Genomic DNA, 13,125 nt, shown 5'->3' on the forward strand with positions numbered 1-13,125 from the left:
TACAAGATCCATCCAGCTGCTCCTTTCATGAAACCTGGATGGAAGTCCACCCCATAACCACCAGCAGCAATATATAGAATTCATTCTTGCTGCTTTCTCCATGGAACTATGCTCTAGACAGGTTCTGTACCTGCACCTTTGCAGATTCCATGAAACATAGCTAGGCAACAAGTGAAGGCATTCCAAACAAGGAATTGAGGCCATTGAGAACAAAGAAACTGGTATCTTATGGTTTGACAAGTCACAGAAGTTCTTCTGGAGAGACTAATTGGCAATTTTGCAACGTGCCTATCCATTTCAGGTTATCCATCCCAATAAAAGCTTTCATTTTACCACATGTATTGTTTTTTTGTTGCTAGGTTGGAATAAATAGGGATCAGTGTGATACATCCCAGCAGGGCCTGGAGGAAGCTGGCCCCCAAATGAAATTGTGAGGCAGGAGAATTCCCTCAACCATCTGCCTGGCCTGTGGATGAAGATGTACAAAGAGGACAAGTTTTAGTGTCATGAGACAGGAGGCAATCTTGTGGAAGGGATGCTGAGATAATTAGCACATAGATAACATGAATTTATGGAGAGGCTTTTCCGTGTTTTTTTGACTTTAAATGTGTTACTTCCTATATGAAGACATGGAGCAATTCCACTGAGCTAAGGTTATTTCTGCTGGTATTTCATGCTCATAGCATCAGTGACTTGGCTCAGCATGAAATAAACATGTATCCTGGTTTCAAAAATCCATTTTCAGAGTTTTATGGAAGAGCCTGAGACAATGCCCAGATATAATATGTTCACAGATATTGTCTGTACTACAAATGACACTTTTTTCTGAGATACAATTTATTAGCATTGGCAAGAGATCAATTCTTGCGCCTTGCATTTATCTCCATCTATGAAAACCACAAAAACAATGTCTTCCTCGAATTTCAAATTCCCATCAAAATATGAACAAAAGTGGAAAACATGAGTCTGTAAAGTATATTGGGTAGTTGAAAATAAACAGCTAACTACTAATAATGCCTAACAAGAGCCAGTTTGGTGGAATGGCTAGAAACCAGGGGACTTTTAGTTCTAGTCCTGCCTTTGGCATGAGGCTGGGTGATCTTGCCCAATCACTCTCACTCAGCCCTAGGAAAGAGTCAGTGGTAAACTATTTATGAAAAACCTTACCAAGACTATTGCAGGGACTTGTCCAGGCAGTTTGAGATTTGGACACAAATGAATGAAATGGGGAAAAATACCCCAGCCATCTATTTGCCTTTTCATTACAAAGATCCCCACTGAATACCTGGACACTTGGAAAAACTGGATAATTGAAGAAGCATTCCAGAAGAGGACATATTATTCCAACATTATTAAAAAAAAAAATACATGGAAACTTAAATTATCAGGAGTCAATCTTGACATGATGATTTCAATTTTCTTTCTTAAAGTTGGATTTAAAATGTAATTGGTCGCCCTGAAGAATGCATTTGGGAAATGTATGTAACTAAGTTCATAATTAGGGTAATTTATTTATTTTAAAAAAAATTCCAGAATGTGTGTTAACAACAATATAAGTTGCCTACAGAAATTATGGATGTTAAGGAATGTTGTAACTGCAGCTTTTTTTGCCATATTTAAAGGTTATGTATGTGAAAAAAATCTGTAGATTAAATTGATATTGATCTACATATTCATAAAATGAAGTCAACTTCATAGGTTCTAAAATGCTTTCATTTCATTCTTTCTGATTTCCAGGTGATGGATTATATGTAGCCATAGAATGCAATGAGGCACTTTGCTATAAGTCCCCAAGCTAAATGCAAGCTTCTAATTATAATTAGAAACATATACAATCAAAAATAAAAGACAATATCTAATTGCATTGAAATTGCTCTCTACTCATTATCTTAGGAAGTTACTATTCCATCTATGGACAAGATATTTGTGAATTGTAGCAGTGCTCAATTATTATACAGAAAAGCAAGACACGGGGAAAAGAAATGTTCTCCATGGTGTTACTGCCTCTCACTTTAAATAAATATTTATATATTTAGTTTTCTAAACCACTGTAATGTGACTCTCCTCAATATATAAAAGAAATGAACAATATATAATTATCAAATATCAATGATATAACCACAAATATAAAATTTAAGAACAACTAACATGCTTCAATATAAACATATATCCTCAGAATAAGCACTGACTTAACTTCTAGAATAGTAATTCAGCAATAATAACATCAAGGCTAATGTAGCTTCTTTTGGGAAGGCTATTCTATAACATAGGCAAGATATACTTATTTCATAACCTATACATTTCAGGAACTTATTACCTTTTTGCTGTTTCTTCACTTAGCTGAAGAAAAGCCATATATTGTGGAAAATAATTCCAGGGAATTGACACTTGATTGTCTTTAATAACACTGTATTAGTCAGAATGTCTTCTCCAACTCTTTTGTTGCATAACAAAAGAAAAATGGATCTCCATGCCTGCTGAATGTAATAATTGTTCGTTCTGATCTTAAATATATTATGTGGAAGTAATTTATATCTGTCAAGCAATACACATTGCCATATTAGTGTGTTAGATGGGGATTTCACAACTTTTTGTCTACTCTGTTTTAGCACGTTGGGTCCTTGTTCTACCTACAACTTGTGATATTGTTCTAAAAAAAATGCTGCATGTTGGAAATATTTTCAAATCACTGATCAGGAACTTGAGACTCTTATCTTCTGGTTGAATTTGAAACAGGTTTCAAATGTTATTAAGGAATAGAGCATTACAACAGGAATGCAATAATAATAGTTTGTGTGATAATAATTCTTACAAAAATGTGCAATATGCCTCTGTTTTTTCCTTTGATTTTATGTTAAGTGGAACTGGATGGGTATGCAGCTTAATATGTAATTATGTCTAAATTAATTGGTTTCCATTTAATCCCTTCCACTACTTCTCAAAACAGTATGGTGTTCCAAATCAAACTCTGTCCTTGTTTTAGATAAAATTGAAGATGAATTGGAAATGACAACAGTATGTTATCGACCAGAAGGATTAGAACAACTTGAGGCACAAACCAATTTCACAAAGAAGGAACTTCAAGTGCTTTACAGAGGATTCAAAAATGTAAGATGGTAAAATATACTTACTATAAACTGACCAGTAAATCAGAACATAAGAGGGAATTAAGTCCTTCTTTAGGTCTAAAATCTGACAGATAAAGTGCTATTGTGCCTATTTTTATTGTCATAAAGATAGATTTAAATGGAGGCCAGGCTGAAAACATGCAGCTCACATGTTAAATGTAGCCTGTGTTGTAATTTTCTCATGTACTTAATGGATGACTTAATAGCTCTGTAACCCGGCAATTTCAGCCAAGCTCTTTATTGTTTCTTCATTGTGTCAAATTAGATTTAGGACAGTCCATTGTTACTTTGGGATATCTTGTAAACTTTTTGTATTTCACAATTGTGGTCATAACCCCTTCAGATCATATCTTTAAAAAAAAAATTCCAAGCATTTAAAATTAATTATTGAACAGATAAACGTATCTGTACCAATTGTTTGGTACAATCATTAAGTTGTTAAGAATGAATGACTTAACAAAATAAGTATTTGTAAGTTCCAATTTCCACTGAAGTTCTCTTTTCCTTCCATAGTATTATGAAGCTAGTTTTTATTCTTTGGGGTGGGAAGCAGATGGGATAATATGAATACTTCAAATATAAAATGTTAAATTTCTCCTTCCCCCTCTCCCTTCCTTCGTCAAATCCAACTTTCCATTATTAATTAATTGAGTCTTTAAGACCCAGCTTGAACAGTGAACTATTGCTCTCCATAGTGATAGCTCACTGTTCAAGCTGAATATTAAAAAGACTCACACTAATTAATAATTTTATTCTGCCACAATTTTTTGAAATTTATTCAAAAGGTATAATTGTATTGTTTTCACTATGTATATTATTAAATGTAGTGGATTCAGATGGTGAGAGCCCAATTTAGGAAGAAAAAATGGATATATATGTTGCAATTTATCTTAGTCGAAAAGCCTACAGTTTGGGGAGCTATAAGTATACACAATGTGCTGGACTGTTGAGATTGCGAAGAAACATATGACTATCAGATCAAATGTCTACTTCAGCAATGAACCATAAGTATCATTAACTGAAATATATTAATTCCATAAAAAGCAAAACGTTTCATAACAGTAATGTTTATTGATAAGGTGCTTAGTAACAAAGTCTTTGCTTCATTACTCATCCTTATTTCAATATTTCTAAGGGGGATGTATTTTGCTATGTCTCATCTCAATCATTTTCCCAAAGCTTTTCAGGGTTAGAATAGATCCAAATCTTGATGCATGGCAAACCAATAACATACTTATACACTTCAACACTTTCAAACAAAAATTGGCTAGGAAATTGCTTTTATTTGCTGGAGCAGAATTTGAAAACTTGAATGAATATCTGCATTTATTATTGAACCTACTATTGTCTTTAAGAAATCAGCAATGTTCATGAAACAAAAAAATGTAAAACCTAGAGTACCCTTGGTCAGCTGGATTAAGGCCAACTGATGCCCTAAGCACAGCACAAAGTGCTATCTCCAATCCTTCCATTGCTTAAATGACAACACATTAAGACTCATTAAGCGCTGAAAAGTAAAATTGAGTCTGTCAGTGAAAGAGTTAAGGACATGAAGCTGGGAGAAGTAATGGGAACTCACCCCGTTACATGGTGCTAAGGATTCGAACCACTGAATTGCCGACTTTCTGATCGACAAACTCAGCATCTTAGCCCCTCAGCCACCACATCCCCATGATGTCATGATATTTACATGCCATCAATTCATTGCCGACTCCCAATAACTCCATGAATAGATTTTTTTCCATGATTAACTTTCTCTAACCTGGTCTTACAGATCTTCCAATGGTGTACTCATTGCCACTTTAACAGAATTCACCCACCTTACTGTTAGACATCCTCTTCTCTTTCCTTCCACCTTTTCTAGCAATTGCAGCATTCCTCAGAGAGCTAGGTCTTTGCATAATGGGTGAGAAATAAGAGTAAGATTGCCCTAAGTGTAAATGTATAGTTGTGAGGAAAACTCTAAAAGCAACCAAGGTATTTGAGAAATAGAAACAACAAAATACACTTTGTTGTAAATAAAGTGAATCACTGGCTTCCCTACTGGCAGACTGCAAGAGAAAACCCTGAACAAGCCCACTTCTCATGTTATATATTTTGGCAATAATATTTAAACAGATAGGTAACGGAAAGATAAACGGGGTGGTGGTTGTGATAATGTAGTCAGTCAGTGCCATTTCCTCTGCAGTGCTTTGACAAGCTGTGTGATTGACCTTTCTGTTACCTTTTCACACCTTTCTCATAGTATCAAGGTGTACCATAATCATTGGTGTCTACTTGCTTTTTGCTGACCATTTCCACCCTAGGATCACAGCACCAGGTGTTAGGTGCTGCGTTTCCTTCTACCAAAAGCATGATACATTTTTTATACACTTACTATAATGTGGAATGCTCCATACTGCTGCATTATTTTGGTTAATCCAAGACTGTCCTTGGCACCTCAAGCTGGAGGCAGATATTTAGTAAGCATAAGAGGGAAACATTTAGGTATAGATACAATCTATAGAGAGAGACACAGTGGCTCAGTGGCTAAGACACTGAGCTTGTCAATCAGAAAGGTTGGCAGTTCAGCAGTTCAAATTCCTAGCACCATGTAACAGAGTGAGCTCCCGGTACTTGTTCAAACTTCTGCCAACCTAGCAGTTCAAAAGCACGTAAAAAATGCAAGTAGAAGAATAGAGACCACCTTTGGTGGGAAGGTAATAGCATTCCCTGCACCTTAGTCATGCCGGCCACATGACCACAGAGACATCTTCGGATAGTGCTGGTCCTTTGGCTTTGAAATGGAGATGAGCACCACCCCCTAGAGTCGGGAATGACTAGCACATATGTGCGAGGGGAACTCTTACCTTTACAATCTATACCTAAATGTATGCATATCTATACCTAAATGTGCCTCCTGTTAGCTAGAGGAAGACAGTGTTCATCTTCCAAGAACAGTTCATTGCAAGGACTACATTTCAAGCATTGGGTGGAGCACAGTTGAAAATTAAGTCTCAAATATGCAAACCTGGGCTGTCCTGGAATGTTGGCAGCTGTGTTGGGTGTGTTCCTGTAAGTGTTACAGAAAGTGGGAATCCCATCTGGCAAAAATTGATGAAGCAAGTTTTATTCCTGTTGGCAACCGTAAGGAGACTTATTCAGGGGAATACCTGATAGTGTCAGGGAAAACCTGATCCTATCTAACTACATTTTATTAGTAAGATAGTAAGCAGCATGGATTCTGTGTATGTGCAGCTAGGATGAAAGGCAGATACAAGTGAACTCAGACTAGCACTGTCTCAAACAAAGAGTAGGCGGAATGATATACAAAGAGGTGACATATAATGAGTATAACATTAAATCTTGATTTCTAATGTAATAAAGGCAAGATAAAAATCTAACAAATAAATAAATCTACTGTCTCCTTGCGGTCAGTATGTGATGAGGTACTAATAAGACAATACATTGGTGGAATAGAACTTTCAAAAGTTTTAATGCTAGTTTGTTCTTATAGAAAACTTATATTTCGTAACCTCTGGCCTTTCTGATTCAAGTATCAGGGTGATATGAATTACCCTGGCTATGCCCAATTTTTCTCTATACAATGGGCATTTTCTATGTCTCCACATGGATTAGGAAGGCTCTAATTCAAGGTCTGATTTGCAAGGGCCAAGAACACTGAGGACCTATGTCAACACATAACATAGTTGTTAGTGTTGAGAATGCTTGACTGATTAATCCTGGTTGACGGCTCACTCTTTCTTGCACTGAAATGCAGAAGATCTTGATATGTATGCTATTTATCAAAATGTTTATAGAAAAAGTGTATGATGGTATAATATTGCATAGTATAAGAATACACTGATTTAAAATATATATACTTTTGTGGAGAAAACTAAAGCTAGCTTTTGGATATGTAAGAAAAAAGGGTTAAAAAGTAACTTGTCATTTTCCCATAAAGTTTCATACCCTAGCTGTGAAAATTCTCAATTTATAGAATTGCACAACAGCATCGGAATACCCCAATTATCCCTGATAAGCACAAATTTCTAGTTATATAGTTTAAAGGATTGTGCATAATTAACCAGACAGAATATTCATCAAAATTCTTAATGAACTAGTTTTGTCATAGTTATGTTGCTCCAAATTACATTAAGGGGCATACCTGCTTGATTTCCCAAGAAATAAGTCTGAAGGTTTAGCTGTATTAAGTTACTCTCTTTTTTGCTAATGAGATCTCTTGAGCATTCTTGACTCTTGTGAAACAAAACTGTGACCATTTAAGTATAAATGAATTGGAACTAGTAGGCGCATTTGAAAGCAGTCCAAAGACTGAAAATTAAAAGTACATGTTCACTTTGACACTCAAAAGGGTTTATTCAAAGTTTGCCAAAAAATTATCCAAACTTACACACACACACACACACACACACACACACACCAGGGGTGGGTTCCTGCCAGTTCTAACCTCTTCTATAGAAGAGGTTCCACAAATCTACCATGCCGTTTAGTACCGGTTCCAGCTCCCTCCCCCTGCCCATCCGCACCACACTTGCCCCGCTCGCTGCTTACTGATTGGCTGGCTCGCCAATCACCCCGCCCGCCTCTAAGAGTCCTATCTAAACCTTAAAGTCTTAAAGCTGTCAAGTTTGAACACCCCTGGGTTTTTTTTCTAAAGGGTTAGGGGTGCAAGGGTCTTGTAACTTGACAGCTTTAAGACTTGCATGCTTCAAATGCCAGAGTTTCTGAGCCAACATTTTGGTTGCTAAGCAAGAGGGTTGTTAAGTGAGTTTCACCACATTTTACAAGTTGGCCACGCCCACCCAGTCACATGACTGCCAAGCCACTCCCACAAAGCAGGCCACACCTACAGAAGAGGTTCTAAAAAAATTTGAAACCCACCACTGACACACACAGAGGGTTACATCAAAAATTTCAGCTGTGCAGGAAACCATTGTTACCCTTCAGGCCAAGAATGATAACACCCTGAAAAGTCATACCTTAAGGATATCATTTTGCAGTTACAGCTATTTTCTCTTCCCTAAAGAATGAAAACTACGCATTGCCAAAAAGGCACATTTAGTTTTTCATAATATTTATTAGAATATGTTATTGTATTTTAAATAGAAATACCAAACAACTTGGTAGGTACTGTAGGGCTTATCAAATCAAATCAACTTTCAATTTCAAAATATTAGGTGTGCTCCAAAGTTCTGACATGCCTTGGGGATTGCAAAGATATTTGAGTTACTTAATATATTTTAGATGTGTTTGGTAAGTAACTACATAAACATCATAACTTTTTAGCATTTTGTTTGTTTCATGTGACACCAGGTCATCTACATGTATGTTTAGTCTGGTTTTTTTGGGCTGCTGACTTTTGAATTTGAATTTTATTGAATTTTAGATGTTTATGGACTGCGTCAATGTCCTCAGTTTCCTTTTTAAAATAGTTCTTTACCTGTAAACCAGAATTAAATGGGGCAGTCCTTGAAAGTGATAATAGTTCTGCATAAAGTAAAATGTAACATTTAATAAGTTAAAATGCATAGCTATAGCAATAGTACTTAGATTTATATACCACTTCATAGTGCTTTGCAAATCTCCCTAAGAAGTTTACAGCGTCAGCATATTTCCCCCAACACTCTGACTCCTCATTTTACTGACCACGGAAGGATGGAAGGCTTCAACATGCTTCAAGCATAGAATGTTGCAAGACTTCGAGACTTATAACCATTTTCCATGTGTACTCCTCCATGATCTCTCATCACTTTTTCCATTTTTTTTCATTTTCACAAAAATATGGCAACATTGGTATCACAAATACCTATCAATTGTGCCAACAGTGTTTGTCTGTACATATTCATAATATATTTCTGATCTACAAATACAAAAAATAAATCTCTATTTTATGTTGCTTCTTAATGTCCCAATTCCTTTTCTATAGATGGTAGCCAGCTGTGTTGTTTTTAATAGCAATTTTATTAAGCATTACAATTAAAAAGATGAAGATTAATATGCTAAACAAAATAAAAGAAATAAATATATATAGAGAGTGCAGAAAAAATGAAATGAAAACAGAGAAGAAAAAATATTATGGTAAAGGAAAAATATATGCTATATATAAACAAACAACTTCCTTCTTCATCACAACAAATATAAACACACTTAGAATTTATCATCTTCTCTTAAAATACAACAAATGAACTCTATTTCTCTTATCTACATATGTATTTTTAAAATGTCATTCATTCTCAGTCAGAAAAAAAACCATTAAAGGTTACTACAATAACAACATTTATTTTGATCTTGATCAAATAAAACAACTTTATATTCTTCCCTTTTACTTAACCATGTTAATCTTTGATCCCTTCTAATAATGTTCTAGACCTTTATTTCTTTTAATTTCTTCTGTGTATCTTTTCAGAAAATTCAATAAGATTATTAATGACTCTACTTCCAATATGAGAAAATTATTCTAGCCACTCTTTTGATATTTGTTATTTATATATTTCTTTTAATTTTTAAGACAAAAGCTGGTTTCATTTGTATAACTAGCATAGCTTCTTTTGCCATGTCATTTTTGTTGCTTATAATTTTTAAATCAGATCAGACTCAAACTTGTTCAGGAAAACGTTTATTATGTTCATTTTACCATTTATTCTCTAGAAGTCTTTGACAGTTGGGTCCTTCTAACAGAGAAAAGTCAAAAGTGCTAGGAAACCTTTTCAGTGCAATTTTTTTCTCCTTTTATTACTGCTCTAAAGAGCATTTGCTAATTTATCCTGCTTAGAAGTACCGTATTTTTCGGAGTATGTCTTTTTCCCTCAAAAAAGAGGCTGAAAATCTGGGTGCATCTTATACACTGAATAGAGCATTTATTGCCTCCTGAAACCCTGCCCCCTTCACCAAAATGGCCATGCATAGCCTTTAGGAGGCTTCCAGAGTGCTCCTGGGGGCTGGGGAGGGCAGAAATGAGTGACAAACGGGCCATTTTTTGCTCAATATTGCCCCAAGTTCTCAGGATCACTCTATAAGCCTCCTAAAGGTTATGCATGCCATTTTTTGGCAAAAATGGGGCCGTTTTCATGAAAAACAGGCCATTTTTAGGAGGTCTGCAGAGTGCAAAAACTTTTTTTTAATTTGCCTCTTCAAAATCTGGGTGCATTTTATACTCTGGAATGTCTTATACTCCTAAAAATACGGTATTTTAAAGGTTTCCAATAAAATCAATAGGACTTAATTTTGCTTACCTCCATGGGATCAAACTCATTTGCTACTTCAAAAGCTATGACTCCATTTAAATATCTAAAAGCAAACCCATCTTTTCCTGGAAAATTTGCATTTCCAGATATTTCACTAAGTACAAATGGGAAGCTTTGGGGTTTGCCTTAAACCTGATCTGTCTTGAGACTGTGGCAGTGGCACTAGGATTATGCAGAGAGGAACAACAAGAAGCAAGTGCCAAAAGTATTCTAGTTTAATGATCAATTATTTCCAATCTCTCAATAAGCAAGCAAGGTAGCAGAGGTGAACGTAACTGCTCTAGCACTAGAGCCAGAAGGCATAGGCAGAGCCTAAATTTGGTTAACAGCATGGTATAGTGTTTTTCTTTATCTCTGTAGTTCCATTTTGGGTTCCAACAGCCAGCAGTGCTAATACAAGCAACAGTTGCCCTCCCCACTGTAGATGAGATCAGAATCTTGTTGTGCTGTACATTTATAGACAGTTTTATCTACAGGTAAATTGCAAAACAACAGTGTCTCTTCAGACAATCAATTTTTCTCTAATTAGCTTTGATTCTGCGGTTTCTTTTTTTCTGGGGATCAAATGAAATTAATTGCCTGAAGGGATTCAGCTCAGAATGGTCTCTGCGGGTGTTTGTTCCAGGCAGCAAAATGGATTTTAGCCCTCCTCCCCCACTCTCCGACAGAACAAGGGTTTTGACTTAAACTTGATTTTCACTGCATGGTAATGGCAAAAGAAATTGCTTATTGAGCAAAGAGGGGAAAGTATTGATTAAAACTGCCGTAAGAGAGTTTCTTTGGTTCTAAGCATATACCACTCAGTGGTCAGAAATATGATGGTAAGTGTAGTGGGGACCAGATGATGCTATAAATTAAAAAAAAACAGCTTTATTCCTTGTTTCCCCATAGGAATGCCCTACTGGAGCTGTTAATGAAGAAACATTCAAACAGATCTATGCACAGTTTTTCCCTCATGGTGGTGAGTGACAGCATTTCTTTTATTGAGAAGAGCTAGCTTAAAGTATAGAAGTCATGAGTCAGACAGAACTGAAGATACACTTTCTCAATCTATAGTTCCTGAAAGAGAAGTATGGGAACTGGGAAAAAAGGAAAGCGTGCATAAATTTCCTATGCCCGGTGGGAAATGGCAATCTGTCAGCTATGCTGTTCCATATCAGGCCTCGCAGAATCAAAAATGAACCCAGAGGATATTGAGTTCAGCTTTGCCTAGGTTTACTTTTGTTATTTTAATAATATAATCTTCTATTGATTTGTGTTTTTCAGACGCTAGTATGTATGCCCATTATCTTTTTAATGCATTTGATACAGCGCAGAATGGATCTGTGAAGTTTGAGGTAAAGAAATCATAATAATCTCCAGGTGATTGTATCAAATACCATGTTTTCAATTGCTGATGGAATGGCTATTTGTCCTTCATATGAGCAACAAGCATTCGTTTGTGCATGTATGTATGTCTGTGCAAAGCTCTTGGGCGTATACCTACATAAGGTCATTAGGATGTCTTTAATAAGTTATTTCCCTTACATGATGAATGGAGATGATGCATAAGAAGGGGCTTTGGGACTTTTTACCTGTTGCATCAATATTTTCAATGGAAATGTTTGATATAGTTCATTTAATCAGTAAAGTTCTGAATTATAAAATGGATAACTCATATCTGAATATTTATTCATATCTGATTCAATGCCTATCTTAGGCTTCTTAAGCATGCCTAAAATATGGCAATTTTTCTCCCACTTTCTACCATTTGAGAATTTAATAATGTAATCACCTGACTTTTCATTGTTTTACTGTTTTGGAAAAGTTGCCATCTAGGTAGAGCCTGAACCATACAGGTATGACCTTACAAAAGGCATTGTTAAGTATAACTGAACATTTTTATATGAGATATTGATTCTAACAAAGAATCAATGATGCTTTGTTAGAATCAATATCTCTAACAAAGCATCATTTGCCAATGTTGTTGTATCGAAAAGCTCAGGGAAAGCATTTTCATTTGGTTAAAGCGAATCAGTATTCAGTTAAATCAGATTTGTATTCCTGAATTCACAGGATTTTGTGATGGCGCTCTCCATTCTTTTGAGAGGAACTGTTCACGAAAAGCTACGATGGACATTTAATCTCTATGACATAAATAAGGATGGCTATATAAACAAGGAGGTAAGGTGGTTTATAGTCCTCTCCAGGCTTTTAGCTGCTGATTAAACCTATAAAATGCAATTGAGTCTTGGCATCAACCTACCTACTAAAAAGTTATCAGTATCTGCAATTCTAACCATCTTGTCAAACATTTCAAACATCTGTTGTACAAAATATAGAATGAATGTCAGATCCATATAGACAAAGGGCATTAAGATTTTTTCCCACTCCCTGTTGGAGCTAAAATCTGCCTTGCTACAAAGAGGAAATCTGTTTTGCCCAGAGACTGATCTTGCTTTCCATGTTGCTTTAGTTTAGGGCTAGCTGAGAAAACCACTCAATGCTTAAAACAAGTATTGAAGGAAGTTACAAGCAACTATCTATTTTTCTGGAATTCATTAATAAAACAATTAGTTTAAAAAATGCCATAGCTTTCATTATTTTATTCAATGGGATTTTAAATTGTGTTTTTTAATTGTTTTCACTCATTAGTCTACCTCCTCCATGCACATGTATATGTCCTTGTTTTATGTATGTATGTTTGTCATTATCTGTATTTTATTTGTTTTGATTGTACGCCGCCCCGAGTCCTTCGGGAGAGGGTTGCG

General features: G+C 35.6%; 1 protein-coding gene across 5 annotated transcripts in view; it reads left to right on the plus strand.

Moving 5' to 3' along the window:
• KCNIP1 (potassium voltage-gated channel interacting protein 1) overlaps window positions 1–13,125 on the plus strand; it is a 365,400-nt gene that overhangs the window by 330,795 nt on the left and 21,480 nt on the right. For all 5 annotated transcript variants that reach the window (XM_081950445.1, XM_081950446.1, XM_081950447.1 and 2 more), the window contains 4 exons: window positions 2,984–3,108; window positions 11,267–11,336; window positions 11,642–11,712; window positions 12,431–12,538. In XM_081950445.1, the coding sequence (XP_081806571.1) occupies window positions 2,984–3,108; window positions 11,267–11,336; window positions 11,642–11,712; window positions 12,431–12,538 (374 nt within the window). The remainder of the gene's footprint in view (window positions 1–2,983; window positions 3,109–11,266; window positions 11,337–11,641; window positions 11,713–12,430; window positions 12,539–13,125) is intronic.

This window comes from Natrix helvetica (genome assembly GCF_964273705.1).
Source record: "Natrix helvetica genome assembly, chromosome: 1".
In the NCBI taxonomy this organism is placed as follows: Eukaryota; Metazoa; Chordata; class Lepidosauria; order Squamata; family Natricidae; genus Natrix; species Natrix helvetica.